The sequence below is a fragment of the Gadus chalcogrammus genome, chromosome 6, assembly GCF_026213295.1.
Source record: "Gadus chalcogrammus isolate NIFS_2021 chromosome 6, NIFS_Gcha_1.0, whole genome shotgun sequence".
Classification (NCBI taxonomy): domain Eukaryota; kingdom Metazoa; phylum Chordata; class Actinopteri; order Gadiformes; family Gadidae; genus Gadus; species Gadus chalcogrammus.
This window is the reverse complement of record NC_079417.1, coordinates 14,926,649-14,939,170: the sequence shown is the minus strand read 5'-3', so window position 1 is coordinate 14,939,170 and position 12,522 is coordinate 14,926,649. Positions and strand designations below refer to the sequence as shown.

The following is a 12,522-nucleotide window of genomic DNA, read 5'->3' as shown; positions in this document are numbered from 1 at the left end:
ACTCATTAGACGCTAGCTGGCTAACGACTAGCGAAATTGATAGCTGTTAGTGCTAAAATGTTATCTTACCTTGGAGCCTGACAAGCATCCGACAAGCCTTTTTTTCGCCTGAGGAATAACATATCCCAACAATTTCTCAGGGTATGGGTGTTGGTCTGATGGTCTGCCTTCCACAAAATTAAAAGAACAGAGTAGGGTTTTTTCGGAGGGTTCTTCAAATTTAGCGCCTTTAGCCACATACGCCGGTCCTCATCGCTGGATGCCGGAGTATGACGATTGAAGGTTGCCCCACAACATTCTGCCATGGTTTTCCGGTGTACAACATAGTAATGTTGCAAGGACGGTGCCATGCCGTAATTCCGACGCCTCATTGTTCCGACGTCTCAATGGTCCGAAATATTTCCCATTAGATCGACATGCCACTATGCCGACGGTTCAATGTTCCGAAAACGGAACCCATTGGTCCGAAGCTCCGTTTGTCTGACTTTTCAAAAAGGAGGCGCATTAGGCCGACGGTTCAATATGCCGAATAGGCCAAGGCGCAATTCCACATGTGTGATTATGAAACCAAAAATAAAAGACGATGTAGGCAGTGCATCGTCTTTTAAGTTCCAGCAGTGCACTTCACCAAGCCAGACTGTTGCTGTGGGCTTGAACAGTCACAAGAGGTGAATTTATGAAGCGCACGTTATACAAGGACTATTACTTTTCCCGTAAAGAAGTCAAACGGTGAGTGAAAAACAAATACATTTTTTATCTTTAGTAGCTTTAGGGCCTATATGTGTTGTTCACTGTGTTTGCAGTGGGCTTTTAGCCTAAATAATTTCGCTGGTATTGATTTAGTCAAACTTATACCTCATTCCGTGTACTTAGTCAAGTGTGTGTGTGTGTGTGTGTGTGTGTGTGTGTGTGTGTGTGTGTGTGTGTGTGTGTGTGTGTGTGTCTGTCCGTGCCCGTGCCCGTGTTGAGTATTAGACCTACGCTCTCTGTCCATGGGGCTGAAACACTGTGTCGAAATGAAGTGAAGCGTTGTCACTTTGCTCTCCAATAATCATCGTGAACGTGAAATGCCTAGGTTGTATTTTGGAGAGAGAGTGGGAGAGAGCGAGAGAGAGCGAGAGAGAGCGCGAGCGAGGTATAAAACTCTTTATATGTAGGCCTATTCGGCATATTGAACCGTCGGCCTAATGCGCCTCCTTTTTGAAAAGTCGGACAAACTGACCTTCGGACCAATGGGTTCCGTTTTCGGAACATTGAACCGTCGGCATAGTGGCATGTCGATCTAATGGGAAATATTTCGGACTATTGAGACGTCGGAACAATGAGGTGTCAGAATTACGGGCAGGCCCCGCAAGGACACCCGTCTTTTATTCGAGTTGTTATGGTAGCCCCGCACGGAACAAATAATGCTGGTCATCTTGACTAAAATTGCTAATATATTACTATACTGATAACGGACAGAGTTGCTCAACCGGAAGATAGAACACAAAACGGAACCAATATGGCGCCCCCCATGTTTACGTGCGGAATAAGGTGGATATTGTGTTAGAAATCTCATTAATTATGAATATAAATTATATTGAAGGCTCTGTAGTTACATTTCTAATAATCATGTTGTTTGATAAAATATAACACTTATAAGGCAGGAGGTAAAAACCCACTGGTATGCACAACTTTGAACTCACCCGACCTAAAGGCTGTGTTCTTTATCCTGCAATATGCACTTTTTAATATATTGTTTAAAATGTTCTCCCCCCCCTTAGTGTCCGAGCCTGACCCCCCCACCCATAAGACAAGAAGTAAGGAAGTATGTAGGCATAGTCTTTTTCTTTTTTTTCATACACCACCAGGGCCGTGATGGAGAGGTTGGCCCGACACTGGCTCAACCCGTTGGTCGGGCGACCAAGGGAGTGAAGGTAGCACAAGTGAAGGAGAGCGAGATGCAGTGGCGTTGCTCTCCATGCCATAGTTGGATCAGAGATGTTTTTTGGGGCAGTGTTTGTAGGGCATGGCCAGCTTCTCTTTCTGTTTGAGTTCTCAATCAATCATATAAAGGCATCAGGGGACCACCTTATCATATTCATCTTCTATTGTGTATTTTCTCCACTTCATACAATTCCTTAGTCCTATGAGCCACACCAACTTGTTTTGCATGCCCACCTGAATGTATTCATTAAACATTCAGTAAACATTGGAAAACAAGAGTTAGAAAATACTCTTTCCAGCAGCTCAAATAAATTCAACCATAAAAAATAAATACATATAAACCATGAACTAAATAATTAAATACTCTCAATGGTAAAAATATATTCTGGTTCAAATAAAAGAAAAAAGGCTGAAAATACTAAATTAAGCAGTAGACATTCATACAGCACAGTTTTACAGTCTATCTCAATGATCGCCATGCAGGGACGTCGTTAGGCCTATTTTGGGCCCCCAAGATGTTCAAAAGCCCCCCCTACAACAGGCCTGGTCGCCTCCACTCTGACCAGGGCAGGAACTTTGAAAGCAACCTCATCCAGCAGCTCTGCCAGATGTACGGCATTGAGAAGAGCCGTACCACACCCTACCATCCAGCTGGAAATGGCCAATGTGAGAGGTTCAACCGCACCTTACACAGCCTTCTCCGCACTCTGCCCATCACCAAGAAGAGAGTCTGGTCCAGCTACCTGCCCTAAATGACCTTTGCATACAATACAACAGCACAGTCGACTGGTGAGTCTCAGTTTTTCCTGATGTTTGGCCAAGACCCACAATTACCTGTTGATTTTCTGTTGGGCAGAGTTAATGAACCTGTACCTGGCCATCCTCATGATTGGATCGTGAAACACCAGAGACGGCTACGTCCTGCTTTTGAGAGTACAACCAGGCAGCTGGAAGCTGCAGCTGCCCGGCGGAAGGAACACTATGACAGGCATGTGATGTCCCACTGCAAGAAGGTCAGCTGGTCCTCCTCAAAGACACCAGCGTAAGGGGCCGTCACAAAATTCAAGAAATCTGGAGCTCAACAGTGTATAAAGTACTGAAGGCCCCTGGCATGGTAGGGTCTGTGTATACTGTGGCTCCGGTGCATAACCCCCAGCAGGTAAAGCATGTTCATCGTTCTCTCATCAAAGGCAAAGTGGATTGTGCTGCTAATTGTCCCCCCAGTGAACCCCCTGAACAGATGGGATCCATCTCAGCAGATGAGTCATCGTTTGATAGCGACTGGGCTGTAGTGACCTCTGAACCCATGGCTGTCCCAAGAAACCACCTACCAGCGCGGCCTGTCATCATCAAGCGACGGCCCAGCGTTTTTAACAACTAGCACTGAAATTCCAAGCACCAGTGAGGCCTCCCTGAGAAGAACAATCCGTCCAAACGCAGGCAGACACCCAAACCTCCACCATCTTCCTCAGGTTGCTGGGAGTAGTGCTATTGGGGCTGCTAACTCTCTGATGCCTGTGCTTAGTGGCTGTGTGGTGTTTAGGCCATGACAGTAAATGTAAATCGTCGGGCCGACGATTAAAAACCCAGGGGGTAGATTGTAGTGAACCTCAGTAGGGGATGCGAATGCAACTCCGTCTTAGCTCCTCCCCCTGCACCGAGGTGCAAGATAAAAGGGCCAAGATGGCTGAACTCAGCCTCTGTTGGTTACCTCCTAGGGTGGTGAGTAGGGTCCCCGTCTTTTAACAGTTTTGAGTTCCCATTTGAACTTTTATTAATTAGTGTCCCTTGTTTTTTTTTAGGATTCCCTGCTGCTGTTTTGTACGGTTTTAGTTCTGTTTTTGCTGTGCTGTTGGTTTTGTCTTGGTTCTGTTTTGCTATTTTCTTTTGATTGCTTTAGTTCAGTTTGCTTTTGTGTTATTTCCCCTTTTTCTGTTTCATTGTTTGACCATTGGATTGCTGGGTAACCTAACTCCTGTTTTGCTGTTTGGTTTGGATTGGTTTTGTTCCAGTTTTCTTTATTTAGTTATGATTATTATTGTAATAAAAGAAACAGTTAGTATATATATTTTCTCTGCCTCTTTAGTTCTCGAACCTGTGTCATTATTTCTGTAATATCATAGTTAAATTTTCTTTGTTCTATATTTCCTGGGGTGTAATTCCGCAGGTGGCGTTGTCGGTTCCTCTTTAGTTATTTCCCCCTCCCCCCGTTCATATTAACTTTTACACTGAGCCCCGCCACACTTGTATGTATTTTAATCAATGTTGACCTTGTACTTGTATTGTCTTTTGTATTGTCTTTTATATGGAACTTTGATTCTGGAATGAAGTATTCATTCATTCATATGGACTAAACAAACCGACCAGATGGGTGCTTTTAAATTTCGTTTCAACAAGATTGTGCAAGAAAAGTGAAACACCGCTCACCTTGTAATTCAGCAAAGAGTAAACATTGAAATACAATGGCGCTGTATGGAACAAACTTAAACTACCTTGGCGACATTCCATGCAAATCGCAGTAAAACAGCGATACAACATGGTGGCCTGTCTAGGCAACAACCTTACATGCAAATTTCATGCATTTATGTAGATGCATTATTACTTGCACTGATCATTTTAAAGCAAATATTTTACCTTAAATTATTCACGACATCGATCAACTATTTGATCATATTCTCAACATGTAGACAAAGATTATTCGTAAATCTGGTTGCAGTGTCGACAGCTGAGTGCATGATTTTGTTGGTACTGGGAGATGATTTTGGCATGCGCCAATACATTTTCTTCCATTGTATTGGATGGAAATATTCTTTCAGGGGTGTTGAATGCTTTCGCAAGGTACTGTCTACCCCCAATGACATTGGGGGCAGAGCCCCCCTAAGGTCTGATCCTAATCACCCCTTCATACACATGGGCTCTAAGGCCTCTGGCTAGCAGATGAACCACACTCCCTTCATAGGTCCACACCAGCGCTCTCTGTTCATCCACACAGATAACAAACAATAACGTTCTTGTCACACAGTACTTCCCTTTTCAGTGGTTTTTCATATGTACTTGTCTTCTCCTATCCGATATCCTTAGAGAACCATAGAAGTTTTAACAGACACTAATTCTCTGTGTATAAATAATTGTATTAAATGCTAATTCTGGGTCTGCGTTATCTTACTAAAATCTTCTTAAATCTTTAATTCCTCGACATCTCTACATCAAGATTTCTGATAGAACAATATGGCGATGGGGCACTTCGATTTTAAACTGCTTTTCTGATTAATCAGGGAATCTCTTTCCTATAATCCTGTAATCAAGAAGCAAATTCTAAAAAAAAACATTACAGAAACAATAGGGGACCCCTAATAAGGTTAAATTATAGCTCATTTTTATTTAATTCAATAGGAATTATACAGGCCAACATGGTAGATACAGACAGCATAATGACATTCATTGATAATTATTGATGGACAATTTATAAAGCAAAGTAATAATTAGGAAAAGATAATTTGATGGACAGTATTATTGTCAGTATTTATTTAATCTAACACCCAACAGATGATGCTGCTACTATACTTCTATGTGTTTCAAAACCTTCCGGCAGCTGGAGTCATACTAGGCCCCTATTCTTCTACCTCTTCCTCTGGCAGCAGCACCGCTGTCTCACTCATTTGTGGTTGCCCATCTATATGCACATAGCTGTTTCTCCTAGAGGCCCTTTTTCTTACCAGAAACACCCCTCCTACTGCCAGAATCCCCAGCAAACCAATGATCCCAAAGGCCAATCCTGCCTTGGATCCTGCTGTCATCTCACCAGGGTCTACTTGGAGCTCCCGTATAACTGCCATTAGGTTCTCTGACAGGACCGGTGTCCACTTCTTGTTCTGGCCGACTCTCACCCAGCTCTGCTCCCCCTCACTCATCACCGCCACCTCCGTACTCATACCCATTGTGCCAATCAACGGAGGCAGAGTGAAGGGAGGCAGGCGGATTGGCAGCAGTTGCCCACCAGTGAACAGTCCCGACTGGACGCAGTAGAGGACCTCGCAGCCATCGCTGACTGTGGCGAGATGTTGGCTGAACTCTGCAGGGCAATGCCTCTGGTTCCCTGCCAGTGGGTTGGCTGATTCACAGCTGATGAGGCCCCCGAACGGCACAGAGTATGCAGTAGCCATCTCGTAGTCGTTACTCAAACAGATCGTCAGGCCATCTGACAGAAACCTTTGTGGGATGAAGTATAGAGGGCAGCTCTTGGATTTGGTAATGGGATTCAGAAGGGAGGGGCCGTAGATCCCTCCAAACAGGTACCCAGAATCTTCAGGGGCCTTTCCATCAACAGAGCACCAGTAGGTATCGATCTTTGCTTTGCGCACGTAATAGACGTTGCCACACACCTCGCGGTGGCATTTGAAAAACAAATAGCAGTTGTGAGATACTGTCTGACACTCGTATTGATTGTAACCCTCCTGCCTGACTTCTGAACGCAGTAGAGTGGAGATGTATGGCGAACGGCAGGAGAAGTCCCCTGTATCTATGTTCTTCTGGGCTAGGGCCTGACACAGTGGATCTGCGTCATCAGTGAGCGGACTACACTGCTGGTAGAGACCACCGAAGCTGAGGTTTGTGGCCGGACCCTGGCACGACTTGTCATCCACGTTAGCCTGGAAGTTGAAGTTCTTGGAGTCGATGTCGACACAGCCCCGGCGTGTGTTGACTTCATAGTAACGCTTTATGGCGTGACTCACCGATAGAGCCAACCTGCTGACCGTGGGCTCTGGCATATCAGGGAAGGTTTTGGGGTTTATAAAGTACTGTAGTGGAAGCCCTGTGCGGTCAATGGCGACCAAGTTGTTTCTGGTGCCTTCCTGCCACTTCTGCATGGTCATACCAGGGTAGAAGGGTACACCTCCGTGACTCTGGGTTAGAGAGTATGAAATGTTGGACTGATACGCCTGGAGCGCGGAGTTCTGTGTGGTGTCTTTGCTGCTAATATCGAACTTTAGTTTGTCGAAAAAGTTCAAGCCAGCGAGTACTGAGACAGAGGTGGTCTGCGACTGACTGTTGGCAACATATGAGGATCGGAGGTAATCCTCCTGGACTAGAGTAGCCCCAGCATCTACACCCGTGATTACATGGGTTCCATAATCAAGCACCATCTTCTCAGAAAGATATGCTGCATGCTTGGGCTGGTTGTTTTCAATGGCGTCTGCTATCTGCACTGCCTGCTGAGCAAAGCTCGAGTCCACAGCAAAATCAGGATAGGCCTTGGCAGTGTAGACCAAGTTGCGGACCTATGAGAAACAGAGTTCCATGCATACAGGTTAAGGTTCTGGCAAATCACGTTAATTAGGTGTCAAAAATGGACCCCTTACTAGCAGCGGAATTTGTTTTGTAAGTCGGCTTTAGTGAATATCTCTGAATAAGTCTGATACATTTTTATTTGGGTAGTTCAATTATTTTAACTTTTTCAAACAGTTTCAAATATTTTACTGCCATTAAGCTGCTATCGTTTAGCCTAAACACCTACTAATATTTTGCCATAGCCCTGTAGCAATAATACTTTGCTTTTTAATTTGTACAAATAGTTGAGTGTTGACAGGGATGGATACCAAACATTAAATTATAAAAAAAAATCTCTTAACTTGATCGTTATTAAAAAAATGGCTTGTGTGATAAGAGACTCACACCAATCTAACCACAATCTTGTGATACAAAGACGCACAATATGTTGTAACGGTTTTTCGCTGTAGTTCCGATTCGAAAAAAGTCTACATTTGTTTGATAACCTCGACAAAATGTGTTTAGTATCTAATTATATTAATATCGTTAATTATAATAATAATATATCAAAAACCTAATGATTTACAATAATTTACTTAAGTATTGTAACAACTACTACTACAAAAAAGTTGATCAATGAGGTCCATCAACTATTTTAGAAAGCAAATAAAAAACTTGACATTCTTTTCTTTTTATCGTGACACAAAACCCACCTGTACTCTCGCTGTGGTGGATGACTCTTGGACCTGGTGAGTTTTCATTCTCTGGTTCTCCACAGAAAACTTTGCGTTCAGCACAGAAAGGTAGGATGCATCCATGTTGATAGTATGTGACGTTGTGCTTTTCACCTCCAGCCAGGAGCTGAGGATCTCCGAGTTGGACTCCACACCGGTCTGCTTCTGGGGGATGACAAAGACCTCGTCTGGGAGGAGGTAGAGGCCGTCCTCGGTGGTCTGACACTGGGAGTAGCTGAGGTTCATGACCCGACCCATGTCCATGTTCCTCAGGTTGTCCCAGCCTCCACCGGGCAGCACCTCCAGAGCCGTGATGGAGAGGGTGGTCCGACACTGGTTCAACCCGTTGGTCGGCCGAGCAAGGGGGTGAAGGTAGCAGGAGTGGAGGAGCGAGAGGAGCAGTGCTGCTCTCATTGCCATGGTTGGATCAGAAATGATACTATCAAAGTTTTCGTGAGTATCTGTTTGTTCATTCTCACTTCCACATTCTGTTTCAGTTGAGAATAAATCACATGATGTTGACGAAGGCATTAAGGGCCCTTCCTTAATGCCTTACTAGCCGACCTCAAGCTGACTTATCATTCAAACGACGTATTGAAAGTGAAATATGCGTCTCCTATTCATGTGTATTTGCCCTGCTTGATAAAATTCCTACGTCCTATGGTCCAATGTGGTTCCTTCAGGAATTCCGAAAAATATGTTCGAAGATTCAAGAGCATTGGTTATCATTTTGCATCTACAACTCTCGAACTGTAAAACAACAATTTACACAGTAACACAAGTCATACATAAGGCTGATAAGGAGGAGTACATTATGCGTGTAATGTCCAAGGTTAATTTCCAGAATACAGAAAAAAGCTTTCACTTTCACAATCTCCTGCGACTCCATATGCATATAAGGAGACACCAAGTTGGAGAACCACTGCTGTAGAACCTGTTGAAAACCTATTTCAATCTTCCATGAAACCCTTGTGTTCACAATGTTGTATTAATAATTAAAACGGCCCCCCATATTTAAGGCTCCAATGTTCGTGTGTTTATCAAATTAAGGAAACAAATCCAAAAGAGAAGTGGTTTCTGAAATCCCCTGATTTCCCAGCACATGCATTTGTGAAAAACAAATACATTGTTACGGTTGCTGGAATTTGAGGGAAATAACGTGTGCTGCCCACGCGATGAAAACCACTTCTCTGTGAGGTTTTTATCTGTATATCAGGCACGTGCAGAGGGGGGGGCTATGGGTGCCCGAGCCCCTGCCCTTCCCCCTCTGAAGGACCAAAGTGCCCTTTTGAGTGGTCGTTTGAATTTTCAATGCTTTGTAAAATTACACATTAACATGTGAATCAATTATTCGAGTATAAAAATGTCTGAAAGTAATGATACAGAAGTAAAGTTTGTACTTTGTAGCCTCGTATACCGGCGCTCAGTGCGCTGCTGCCGCTGAGTGACGTCATAGGCTATCAACGTGACCTTTCACAATTTGCCTGCCTGCAAGATGCGCTTGTTGTTTTAAGAGACGGTACAACGCAGGGTAAGATCACTACAGAGTCAGACACAGACAGTTGTTTCCAAAACCATAAATTTGATAATGCTAAATAAACTGTAACAGTTATCTCGTTTTGTAGTGTCATTTTGAAGTATATAGGCCTATGTTTGCCAGCAAAAGCTTTTCAACGAGCATTGTTTTAACTGACCTGTGAAAGTGGCTACCACTCAGTTTATTTTCTATAGCCTACCAGCTAGCTATACAGCTAACCTATCTGGGAAACCTTTTGAAAAAAAAAGGGAAAGCATACATCGTTATATTTAATCTGTATACTCTGTAGTAACTACTTGGCCACATGACATGGCCAAATCCGTTTCATGTCTACTCTGTCTCAGTGTCTCTGGCAGAACGGGTTGAAATTAGTTTTATATTCGACATTTGTCGATTTTCCGGGGTTTTATCTGTAATAGCGTCAAGTGCTTAGGGACCGTCAAAAAAGTGCAACGTATTTTTTTTAATTCTTAACAACTCACTCGAAATTCTTCCTATCAACATCAAACCACTTCTGATGTGTTTATGTACTCGTTTTGTAGTCCCCACTACCCCTTGTTTTAAAGAAAAACTTTTAATTGTTTTTAAAAAATGCAAAAGTTTTCAGTGCATGTATTGCATCCATATTTAAGGCTTTATTTTTAATAGCTCACTTGTTCTTATAGATATCAACACCAAACCACTTCTGGTGTGTTCATAAACTCATTGTGGAGTTCCCACCACCCTGTGTTTAATAGAAAAACATAAAAAATTAGTAAAAAATAAGTCATACGTATACATTGTGTATAGTTAGGCTAATTCATATTCAAGGCTTTTATTTTGTAATAGCTTAATTGATTTTATAGATATCAACACCAAACCACTTCGGATGAGTACATGAGCAAACATGTGCCCTTTTTTGAATTTGAGCCCCTGCCCCTCAAAGGGTCTCTGCACGGCCCTGCTGTATATGCACTTGGGCGGAAAAGCAATGATCGCCGCCGACAGCGTCTTTAGTCTGGTCAGCTTTTTCAGTCTGCAGTCTGAATAGAAAGAAAGGCCAAATCGGCCAAATAGTGCTGACGGAACTGAAACGGTTTGTGGGGCATGCCATGAACATTGTAGCCGCGGAACATGCGGGGGATGATTGGGAGATGACGCAATATGTGTGAGTGAGGGTCGGGTGGGGCCTACAACCCATAACACCAGGGCTGAACGGGCCTCTGGCAGACCAGGTCTCCCTGGGTCGACAACACTAATATATATATATATATATATATATATATATATATATATATATATATATATATACGGAGAGGCCCTCTTAAGCCCATCAGTTACTTGACTCTGGGGTCTTGAACTATAACCCTGAAGTGAAATGAGCCTGAAATAACAGGGCATTTTCTTTTAAATTGAATCCAAAATCATATGTAATATGTCTCATATTGGAAACTTTGGTTGGCTTTTATTTTGAAACTCCATATCAGAATGTTCTGAAACCTTTTGCGTGACCCCCTGGGGTCGTGAACTATAACCCTGAAGTGAAATGAGCCTGAAATAACAGGGCATTTTCTTTTAAATTGAATCCAAAATCATATGTAATATGTCTCATATTGGAAACTTTGGTTGGCTTTTATTTTGAAACTCCACATCAGAATGTTCTGAAACCTTTTGCGTGACCCCCTGGGGTCGTGAACTATAACCCTGAAGTGAAATGAGCCTGAAATAACAGGGCATTTTCTTTTAAATTGAATCCAAAATCATATGTAATATGTCTCATATTGGAAACTTTGGTTGGCTTTTATTTTGAAACTCCACATCAGAATGTTCTGAAACCTTTTGCGTGACCCCATGGGGTCTTGAACTATAACCCTGAAGTGAAATGAGCCTGAAATAACAGGGCATTTTCTTTTAAATTGAATCCAAAATCATATGTAATATGTCTCATATTGGAAACTTTGGTTGGCTTTTATTTTGAAACTCCACATCAGAATGTTCTGAAACTTTTTGCGTGACCCCATGCATTTCATTTTAAATCGAATCCAAAATCCTATGTAATATGTCTCATATTGGAATGTTTGGTGGGCTTTTATTTTGAAAGTAAATACCACAACGGCCGTACACTTCCTTTGATAGTATTTGCTTTTATTGACTGTCTTTTTGTATGTACCCGACGAATGCTTTTATTTGAAACTAGTTCTGAGACGCTATTACCGTAATGGCTAGTATATACAGGTACGGCTAAAAACGGAGTCGGCTGGCTTGACCGCCGATCTTGATGAGTCGGCTGGCTTGACCGCAGTGTAAGACAGCTAGTGTTCTATATATCTACGCACGTAGGTGAAGGGTTTTATTTTGAAAACGTTGCGAGATACCAACCAAAGGATGTTTAGAGTAAAGGGGGGGGTTTTGGGAGTTTTTGCATTTCACATTCAGCCTCTCGCCACCAGGGGGGGCTGCAGCCCCCCCAGCGTCCATGATTAATGCACATGGTAATTAATTACTAACAAAGAAAAGCACATTGTGGCTCCTGATAATTACCTTGACCTTGGTATGCAAAGTAAACAAACACAATCTACATAAATGTACTGCCAGCGAACCCTAATGGCACCGGGAGAAGATTAGCTTAGCTGCTAGTTAAGAAGGTAACCAGCCAACTCTTCTCCACATATCTGTATACTTGCCAAGCTCATTCTTAAGTACATTGATTACTCTTATATCGCTTGCTTACCTGTAAACATACACAGACATTGCAAAACATTTGTTAACGACACGTTCTGTCCGCCATGTCTCAACACTGCTCTACAACATTTGTAGATTTCACCGGACAGAAAGTGCACCAATAGATCAAAGCCACCCTGTGGAGGAAATGGGGTACTTCATGCATTACATTATATGCCTGTGTTAGATGTGTATGTAAGTGGTGCACAACTGCACAATGTCAACTTCATGATGAAACAAATAACAAGAAAAATGGCCGTTAAACTAATGATGGCAAAAATAAGGATTTCACACAATAAAATAAAATATAGGGGGTGTACTTATCTAATAGTCACTATTTTCACACCTGAACCACAC

General features: G+C 42.7%; 1 protein-coding gene across 1 annotated transcript; it reads right to left on the bottom strand.

Moving 5' to 3' along the window:
- Nucleotides 1-5,265: 5,265 nt before the first annotated feature.
- LOC130384683 (macrophage-expressed gene 1 protein-like) lies at nt 5,266-8,379 on the bottom strand. Its single transcript, XM_056592994.1, has 2 exons — nt 7,908-8,379; nt 5,266-7,205 (listed from the first exon to the last, which is right to left on the bottom strand). Exons 1-2 carry the CDS (start codon nt 8,346-8,348, stop codon nt 5,538-5,540), a joined length of 2,109 nt encoding a protein of 702 aa, XP_056448969.1. The 5' UTR covers nt 8,349-8,379; the 3' UTR covers nt 5,266-5,537.
- Nucleotides 8,380-12,522: the final 4,143 nt, after the last annotated feature.

Excerpts from the sequence above, each read along its gene's own strand:
- LOC130384683 (XM_056592994.1), bottom strand. The coding sequence starts at position 8,348 with ATGGCAATGAGAGCAGCACTGCTCCTCTCGCTCCTCCACTCCTGCTAC. Across the intron at positions 7,206-7,907 it reads CCACCACAGCGAGAGTACAG|GTCCGCAACTTGGTCTACAC; the intron begins GTGGGTTTTGTG and ends TGTTTCTCATAG.